The sequence below is a fragment of the Pongo pygmaeus genome, chromosome 12, assembly GCF_028885625.2.
Source record: "Pongo pygmaeus isolate AG05252 chromosome 12, NHGRI_mPonPyg2-v2.0_pri, whole genome shotgun sequence".
NCBI lineage: Eukaryota > Metazoa > Chordata > Mammalia > Primates > Hominidae > Pongo > Pongo pygmaeus.
Window position 1 is genome coordinate 60,340,356 of NC_072385.2, and position 10,026 is coordinate 60,350,381.

Genomic DNA, 10,026 nt, shown 5'->3' on the forward strand with positions numbered 1-10,026 from the left:
AGAAGAAAAAGGAGCCATGAGTCAGTCATGAAAGGGGGAAATTATAACTGTCCTGTGAAAACACAGCAGAGTTTATGACAAAATGCCAGCCTTGGCATACACAAATTATTCTATAAAAAGATGGGGCTTTGCGAGGCCAAGGCAGGAGAACCACTTGAAGCCTGGAGTTCAAGACCAGCCTGGGCAACAAATGGACGTTGTCTCTACAAAAAATGTTAAAAATTAACCAGGCGTGGTGTCACGCGCCTGTAGTCCCAGCTGCTCAGGAGGCTAAGGTGGGAGTATCACTAGAGCCCAGGAGGTTGAGGCTGCCGTGAGCTATGATTGCACCACTACACTCCAGTCTGGGTGACAGAGTGAGACCTTGTCTTTGCTGCTGGGCCTGAGCTTATTCTGAGAATGGTAACAGTTCAGACAAAACAAGAAAACGTTGGGAAACTTTGTGAAGTGGGCTAAACAGTCTACCTTCTCTTTACTCTCAACTCCTTCTGATGGTGAAGAGTCTTCTATGCCCAGATGCTTATTCAAAGAGGTTCCTTCTCCACAGCCAGGCCAGGAAAATACTAATTGCTGGTACAGGTATCACTCCCCCAGGTGAGGGGAGCTGTGATATTATGAAATATATATTTGGTCTTCATCTTGATTTCCTGGCATAGAACTCCTAAAATCCCTAGAATCTCTGAAGTGATGTCTTTTCATATGCTAATGAGTTGACTGATGACTGGTAGACCTTAAGACTCCATAAAAAACAAAAAGGGCAGGGTTGGGCTGGGTGGTGGCTCACACATGTAATCCCAGCACTTTGGGAGGCCGAGGTGGGTGGATCACAAGGTCAGCAGTTCAAGACCAGCCTGACCATATGGTGAAACCCCATCTCTACTAAAAATATAAAAATTAGCCAGGCGTGGTGGCGTGCATCTGTAGTCCCAACTACTTGGGAGGCTGAGGCAGGAGAATCTCTTGAACCCGGGAGGTGGAGGTTGCAGTGAGCCAAGATCGCGCCACTGCACTCCGTCTCAAAAAAAAAAAAAGGAGGGGCTGCCATGTGGAATGAGCCCTCAATCTGTGGGGTCAGACACTACCTGCAGGTAGATCATGTCAGAATTTACTGAACTGGAGGTTGGAATGTGGGGTACACCCCTATACGTGTGGTCACAGAAGTGTTCTGTGTTGATTGTTGTGGGGTGACAGCAGAAGAAGAAAAGTTTTTTTTTTCCAGTTGGTCTTCTGTACTCAGGGGCCTACAAGCCTTAACAGTAACTACACACTTTGCACTGTGCATGGCACATTATTGCTTTACAGACATCTTCTCACCCCTGGGTGATCTAAGTTATGAATGCACCCATTATACTGATAAAGAAAAAAGGCTCGGAAGTTCCATAGGTTGGCCAAGGACATAGCTGAAGGCCAGAGTCTGTGCCTCCAATCATTACATTGTTCCAGTTTCCAGGAATCAGTATAGAAAAGGGGGTCCCTGCTTGACAGCTCAGATTCCTCTGGTTGAGGAGGCTTTTCGTTGAGGGTGAGGCAGGGAGCTCCAGTGGGTACCCCCAGGAGGAACTAGCCCAGGCAGCCTGGCTAGGGCCTCTGTCCCAGTCCTCAGCTGTCCACTCCTGACTCGGCATCATCACTCTGGATACTGGCGTTGGAGCTGCTGGAAAGCTCATCCAGAGAGGCAGCCTTGGCAGATGTAACCGCTGCCCTCAGCTTTTGCTGCTTCTGATACTTGACCCTGCGGTTCTGGAACCAGACTCTCACCTATAATTGGAGACAGTGGGCAGAGATCAGAATGTGACCATCAGGTCTCACTGCTTCCCAGTTCCTGGAGTGAACACCCCTCTCTGCCTGGCCAATATTTGCTCTTCCTTCTCAGGGAGGTACCTCCTCCAAAACACCCCTTTCTATAATTCCAGACACCATTCATTCATCCGAGTATTTACTGAGTTTCCAGTATGTGCTAAGCACCATCCTAGGTGATGCTGAAACAGTGGTGAGCAACAGAGGCAAGCTGCCTGCCCTCGTGGAGCTCACCAGCTAGTGAAGAAACACTGGCAAGAAACATGTAAACAAACAAAGAGCTATGTAAACACAAAAGGGGGTACAAACAGGGGTTTGGGCAGAGGAGGCCTCCCTGAGGAGCCAGCATTAAAGCTGAGGCTCAAAGAGAGAGAGGCCCACCTGATGGGGACAGAGAAGAGCAGGCCCGCAGGCAGGGAACAACCTGTAGGAAGGCTCTGAAATGGAACCAAGCTTGGAGTGTTTGAGGACCAGGAAGGAGGAGAGCATGGATGAGAGTGAAAGGAGAAAGTCAAGGGAGGGAAATGGGAGAGGTCAGCGGGTGCCAGATCACCCAGGACCTGGAAGGCCAGAGATAAGGAATGTCACCCATGAGGCTTTTACGTGGGCCCACATAATCCTATTTACATCTGAAGTGCACTGTGCACCTGGCTGCTGTGTGAAGCATGGATGGCAGCAGAAGCAGGAAGACAGGAGAGAGGCTACTGCAGCAGCCCCAGGAGAGCTGGGGCGTACATTAGGGGTGACGGAGAGAAGTGAAGCCACTCCAGCTGTATTTCGGAGGTAGAGATGACAAGGCTCAATGATGGTTGGAAGCGGAGGAGAAGGAGGAATCTAGGATGGGTTTTTGAGTAACCAGGTGGATGGTGGGGTCATGTATGGGAAAGGAACAGATTTGGGCAAGAAAAAAGTCAGGAATTGAGGTTTAGACTTGGGTTTGAGATACGTGCCCATGAGACATCTAAGTGGAATCACCAAGAAAGTAGTTAGAGATATAAGTCAGATGAGATGGTTGTACTGAGGATACAAATTTGGGAGTCACTGGCTTATAGATGGTATTTTAAGCCATGGGAATAGATGAGACCAGCTGGGAAGAGATTTCGAGGTCCACAAGGGAAGAGTAGCCTTCCAAGGAGACAGAGCTGGAAGGAAAACCAGACAGCACGGTGTCTGGAGGCTATGAGGAACATGTTTCAATAAGGGATGGGGTGGCTGACTGTCCAGTACTAAGAGCTGCTGAGTGGTGGACTGAGTTGAAGAAAGGAAAGTGTCATATTGTTGGCTCTGGCAACATGGAGGTTATTAGAGACCTTGCTGAGAAGTTTTGATGGAATGGTAAGGAAAAGTCATGTTGGATTGTGTGAAGCAGTAAGTGGGAGGTGAGGACACAGACAAAGTGAACATGGCAAGTTGTTTAGAAGTTTGCCTGTAAAAGGAGCAGAGAAATTATATAATAGCTGGAGAGGAATATAGGGGTCAAAGAAATATTGATTATATTGACTCTTTTCAATATCTACTTAATTTTTTTTTTTTTTTTTTTTTTTTGAGACGGAGTGTCACACTGTTGCTCAGGCTGGAGTGCAGTGGTGTGATCTCCACTCACTGCAACCTCTGCCTCCCAGGCTCAAGCGATTCTCCTGCCTCAGCCTCCTAAGTAGCTGGGATTATAGGCACCCAGCTGATTTTTTGTATTTTTAGTAGAGACAGCGTTTCACTATGTTGGCTGGGCTGGTCTTGAACTCCTGACCTTGTGATCTGCCCACCTCGGCCTCCCAAAGTGCTGGGATTACAGGTGTGAGCCACCGCACCTGGCCACATCTACTTAATTTTACTAGCAGGTCCTTATTTAGCATGGAAATCCTTTACTATCAATTTTTAGACTAATAATCTAAGTTAACATTCCAAGTTGTTCACATTAGGTGACTTCAAATGGGACTTTTTTTTCATTATATAGAGCGTGCAAAAAGTCAGGGCCTGTCCCCTCAACAGCCTGGCACAGGGAAGAGGACCCATATCTTCCTCCCACCCTCCGTTTAGGGCCTTGCTGAGGTAGTGTTTGTCCCCAGATGCAGCCCAGGCCCAATAGGAGTCCCTACTCCCACCTGGTTCTCTGTAAGTTTGAGCCGAGCTGCCAGCTGGGCTCTCTTCTTCCCCACCAGATTGTGCTGTTTTGCAAACACTTTCTCCAACTCTTCCAGCTGCTCCAAGTTAAACATAGTTCGGACTCTCTTTTGCTGTTTCTCAGTGTCCTGTAGGTCCTCCGTTGGGGCCCAGTCTGGGAAGGCCCAGAGTCCTGAGCAATGAGCCAGCTCCAACCCTAAAGAGCAACCAGCAGCAGGGGAGGTTATCCAGCAGCAGGGGAGGTTAGCCAGAAGCCCCCTGCACTCCCATCTTGGCAAAATGAGAAGGCACACACAGCTCTGCCACCTTGCCTTCCCCTTGGCCAGGTAACGTGCAAGAAGACAGTGGAAAGAGACTGTGCAGAAATAACAGGAAACAAACAAATGGGAAAGAAGGGACAATGCAATGAGACTGTCTGCCACCACTACTCTCTAGCCAAGTGGCTTCACTTCTGGCCCCTAATAGGGGTTGCCAAACCTCACTTCTCTTTGCCTTCCTCTCCTTTCCTTGACTGCTTCTGGCAACACCATGGAATGGGCAGAGAAGAGACCCCCAGGGGTTCACCCTTTTAATTCACTGAACAAATATTATACTTTTTGGATGTCTACTGTGTGTCATGCATGGTTTCAGGACAAAACAGAAAATCTCTGTCGTTTTGGAGCTTACATCTTAAAAGTGAGGTCAGAAGAGATACAAGTCAGAAGAGAGGGTTGAGCTGAGGATACAAATTTGGGAGTCATCACTGAGCATGGTGGCTCATGCCTGTAATTCCAGCACTTTGGGAGGCTGAAGGGGGCAGATCGCTTGAGATCAGGAGTTCGAGACCAGCCTGGCCAACATGGTGAAACCCCGTCTCTACTAAAAATACAAAAATTAGCCAGGCATGGTGGCACATGCCTGTAATCCCAGCTACTCAGGAGGCTGAGGCGGGAGAACTGGTTGAGTCCGGGAAGCAGAGGTTGCAGTGAGCCAAGATAGAGCCCACTCTACTCCAGCCTGGGTGACAGTGCAAGACTCTGTCTCAATTTAAAAAAAAAATTGGGAGTCATCAGCTTATATAGATGGTATTTTAAGCCACGGGAATAAATGAGACCAAGCTGTGGGCCAGTGGAGATGCATCAACCAAGAGCAGTTCCTAAGTCAAATCTTGATGGGGATGAGGGAGTGAGCCATTGGGCTATCTGGGAGTATAGTATTCTAGGCAGAAGAATGGCAAGCATAATGCTAAGGCCACTCAGCCCCCACTAGCCTTGGGGAGTCCTCAGGGCTGGCAGACAGACTGCCCCAACAAAGGGAGTGTGTCTGGGGTCCCGGCTGCTTAGGACTCCAACCACTGGGCCTGCTAGGCTTACTCTGTGCCTGCCAAGGTAGACCAAAAGATCAGGAAAAGCCTATCAGACATACAGCTTGGTGTACCTAGTCAGCCTTGTTTCAGAACCAGAAGTTGACCTTTGGAGAAGAAAGTAGGCTGTGCTGTGTGTTCCTTAAGAGCTCTAGTTGAGGCCGGGCATGGTGGCTCATACCTGTAATCCCAGCACTTTGGGAGGCTGAGGCGGGTGGATAGCCTGAGGTCAGGAGTTCAAGACCAGCCTGGCCAACTTGGCGAAACCCCGTCTCTACTAAAAATACAAAAATTAGCCAGATGTGGTGGTGGGTACCTGTAATCCCAGCTACTTAGGAGGCTGAGGCAGGAGAATCGCTTGAACCTGGAAGGCAGAAGTTGCAGTGAGTCAAGATTGTGCCACTGTACTCCAGCCTGGGTGATAGAGTGAGACTCTGTCTTAAAAAAAAAAAAAAAAAAAAAAGCTCTAGTTGGAATCCTAGCTCTGCCACCAATTACCAGCCAGAGGACCTTGGGCAAGTCAATGTACTTCTGTGAGCCTTGATTTCCTCACATGTAAAATGGTGATAATAATCCCTACTTCCAGAGATGTCAGGATTTTAACATGGTGCTGTCTAGGCGCAGTGGCTCATGCCTATAATCCCAGCACTTTGAGAGACTGAGATGGGCCCATCACTTGAGCCCAGGAGTTCGAGACCACCCTGGGCAACATGGCAAAACCCTATCTCTACAAAAAATACAAAAATTAGTCAGGTGTGGTGGTGCACAACTGTAGACCCAGCTGCTTGGGAGGCAGAAGCAGGAGGATCACTTGAGCTCGGGAGGCAGAGGTTGTAGTGAGCCAAGCCGAGATCACTCCTTGCCAATAGAGTAAGACCCTGTCTCAACAACAACTACCACAACAACAAAAACAAAAACATATGATGCTTACAGGGTGCTTAGCACTGTGCCAGGCACAGAGCAAGAAGAAAGTCAATGGTTATTATAAAAATTAAAACAGAAGTGATAATCCAATGGGGAAGAGAGGGATTATTTTGAGATATGGGAAAAATTAAGCTGGATCCATACCCAATACCTTGCACTAAAAAAAATCCAAATGGAGGAAATATTTAAATATCAAAAGGTAAACCCACAAAAATTTAGAAAAAAACGGAGAAGTTATTTTATGACTTCACAGTGAGGAAGTTCTTTCCAAGTATCATATAAGATGTGGGGCCAGGCACAGTGGCTCATGCCTGTAATCCCACCAGTTTGGGAGGCTGAGGCAGGAGGATCACTTGAGCCCAGGAGTTCAAGATCAGCCTGGGTAACATTGTGACATTCCATCTCTACAAAATAAATGTTTTAAATTAGTCGAGTATGGTAGCGCATGCCTGTGGTCCCTGCTACTCGGGAGGCTGAGACAGACATTGTGAGATTCCATCTCTACAAAAAAAAACGTTTTAAATTAGTCGAGTATGGTAGTGCATGCCTGTGGTCCCTGCTACTCAGGAAGCTAAGGAGGAGTGCTTAAGCCTGGAAGGTTGAGGCTGCAGTGAGCCATGATCGCACCACTGCACTCCAGCATGAGTAACAGAGAATCTGTCTCAAAAAAGAAAAAAAACTGATTTGTAAAAACACATCAAACATATAAAAATTAAAATTTTTTCTACGTAACAAAAGAATACCACCATAATCAAAGTCAAAGGCCAATAAACAGAAAAAAATTTGTAGTTCATTACAGTTAAAGGGCTAATTTCTTTTTTAATTTTTTGAGACAGTGTCTTGTTCTGTTGCCCAGGCTGGTGTTCAGTGGCTTCACCTCGGCTCACTGCAACCTCTGCCTCCCAGGCACAAGCAATCCTCCCACTTCAGCCTCCGCCAAGGTGCGCACCACCATGCCCAGCTAATTTTTGTGTTTTTAGTAGAGACGGGGTTTTGCCATGTTGCCCAGGCTGGTCTCAACTCCTGAGCTGAAGTGATCCACTCGCTTTGGCCTCCCAAAGTGCTGGGGTTACAGGGGTGGCCATTGCACCCGGCCAGGGCTAATTTCCTCAATAGAAAAGAGCATCTACAAATAGATTGTTTTAAATAACCAACTACACATATGGGCAAAATACAAGAACAGTAGTTCACAGAAAAAGAAATACATCACGATGTCAGGAGATCAAGACCATCCTGGCTAACATGGTGAAACCCCATCTCTACTAAAAATACAAAAAATTAGCCAGGTGTGGTGGCATGTGCCTGTAGTCCCAGCTACTCGGGAGGCTGAGGCAGAATGGCTTGAACCCGGGAGGCGGAGCTTGCAGTGAGCCGAGATTGGGCCACTGCACTCCAGCCTAAGCGACAGAGTGAGACTCCGCCTCAAAAAAAAAAAAAAAAAATTAGCCGGGCATGGTGCTGGGGCTTGTAATTCCAGCCACTCCAGAGGATAAGGCAGGAGAATCACTTGAGCCCGGAAGGAGGAGGTTGTAGTGAGCAGAGAGAGCGCCACTGGACTCCAGCCTGGGAGACAGAGCGAGACTCCGTCTCAAAACAAAACAAAACAAAACAAAAAAACTAACTTGAAAATGAAACAACTGTAACATGAAGTAGTAAACTGTAATTCAGACCTCAGATGTGTGAAGAGCCCAGAGAAAGGTGACTTGGAGTGATGGGCACAGCTCCCAGATCCAGTGGTATTGAATTTAGATGGGGCTGCGAGTCCAAGGGTTAATGCACTGCTGAAATGGGGTGAGGAAACGCAGGATTGGGGTGGGTGCCACGGAGTAGGAACCCAGCAAGATTGTGTTACAACTATCTTTGTACGGGTTGATAAGGCTTGGACTAACTTTGCTCCTGTTTTCTTCGTGGGGACGTGGGGAAACATGAACCTGGCAACCAAAAATGGCAAAAGCACATGTAAGTGGATGTTTAATGCTAGAGGGCAAAGTTCCCTCTATAGTTACTTTTTTTTGTTGGTTTGTTTGTTTAAGACGGAGTCTCACTCTGTTGCCCAGGCTGGAGTGCAGTGGCGCAATCTCGGCTCAATGCAACCTCCACCTCCCGGGTTCAAGTGATTCTCCTGCTTTAGCCTCCTGAGTAGCTGGGATTACAAGTGCGCGCCACCACGCCCTCCTAATTTTTTGTATTTTTAGTAGAGATGGGGTTTCCCATGTTGGCCTGGCTGGTCTTGAACTCCTGACTTCAGGTGATCCACCCTCCTCGGTCTCCCAAAGTGCTGAAATTACAGGCGTGAGCCACCGCGCCCAACCTTATAGTTACTTTCTCATGAGATTTAAGTGCCTGGCCCTTAAGCACTACTTAAGAGCATTGCATGCACGCAGGCTCAGAGCGAAGGGTGGAGCCCAAGTTCACAGACGTGAGCAGTGGAGGCGGTAGTGGGGTGTGAGCCTTGACCAGCTCCTAACAGCTCCTTGCTCAACAGCACCGCCCGGAGCGTCCACTTGCCCCCGCTCCCCCCCCCAAAAAAACAGGGCCATCGGTTCGGGTCGAGAGACGCTTTGGGAAGCGTCTCTGTCACCAAGCGCTACCCCGGGGTGTGCGAGGGAGTCAAGCGACGCAGAGACCGGGAGCAGGGCTGGGTCCCCTTGCAGCCCCAGCGCTGGCCTCCTGCCCACCGCATTCAGGCGCCGCGCCGCCCTCACACCCATCCTCTCCCACCTCAGCAGCGTGCGGGGAAAGCCTCGCGCCGAGGTCTTTTTCAGCAAGATTGTCGCGGTCCTCGGCTTCAACTGCAAGGTAAACGGTGGCAGAGCCCCTTCCCACTCCAGCCGTGTGTGATTCTCACACTCAGTGCCCTCTCCTGCACTGAGGCGCCGGCGGTGGCGGCCTAGGCTCTCCAGCCCCCGCCCAGTCCCCCGCGTGCGGGCGCCGGGAGCGCAGTACCTGTGACGCCGAAGCCCAGCAGGCCGCAGACGGGAGCCACGCGCGGCCCTGGCACAGGGTAAAGATCCACGCTCAGGTAGGCGGGCAGCCACGATGTCGGGCACGCCCAGGGCAGACACCCGGTGGCGCACAGGGAAGTAGCGGTCCAGAAGGCCGGGTGGACGCAGGCGGAGCCCGACGGCTGGGAGGCCGCCGGCGCGCAGGGGTCGGGCCTCGCCAGGATGGCCTCGACCGAGAAGGGGGACTCGAAGCGTCCGGGAGCGCGGGGCGTGTTCGGGCCGGTAGGGGACCTGGGCGCTGGAGAGCGGCCAGAGCGCGGAGGCCGGACCTGAGAGCCCGAGGGAGCGGGCGGCGGGCTGCCTCGCGGCCTGGGGCTAGGCATGACGCGGCCGTTGCCTGGACGGACGCAAGGAAGGGAGCTCGGGAGGAGTGAGAAGATTCTGCAAAAGGCAGGGAGCAAGACCGGTTGTCTGGGAACCTCCTGGCGCTCGGCGAAGGCTCTTAAATTTGACGGGGCGGGGCGGGGCATGGGGTGGCCTCTCTCCACTGCGGTCCGGGCGGGGCCCCCAAAGCCTGTGAGAGCCCGCCCTGGGCGAGGCAAGGTGGGCACAGCACCAAAGAGTGTGTTCCCTCCCTTCCTCCGCTTTTAAAAATGCCCACCCTGGGGCGGTCGTGGGGAGGACTCTGAGCTCGCTGGTGATCCTGGGCGAAACACCCAGCCACCGTGCTCCGTCTTTGTCCTTTGGTCACTAGAGAAGGGATGCCCGTTTACCCGGGGCCTTGCAGAGGCGGAGCTGTGATCTGGAGAGCGGTAGGGCAGTGCCTGTGGTCTTGGCCTCAGCTGACCCGCGCCGTCCTCGACGCAGAAGCCTCGGCCAGATTCACCTAGGACCGCG

General features: G+C 50.7%; 1 protein-coding gene across 1 annotated transcript; it reads right to left on the bottom strand.

Annotated features, from left to right (window-relative positions):
• Positions 1-23: 23 nt before the first annotated feature.
• NOTO (notochord homeobox) lies at positions 24-9,605 on the bottom strand. The gene is made up of 3 exons (XM_054473648.1): positions 9,131-9,605; positions 3,900-4,114; positions 24-1,758 (listed from the first exon to the last, which is right to left on the bottom strand). The coding sequence occupies exons 1-3, from the start codon at positions 9,510-9,512 to the stop codon at positions 1,600-1,602; spliced, it is 756 nt and encodes a 251-aa protein (XP_054329623.1). The 5' UTR covers positions 9,513-9,605; the 3' UTR covers positions 24-1,599.
• Positions 9,606-10,026: the final 421 nt, after the last annotated feature.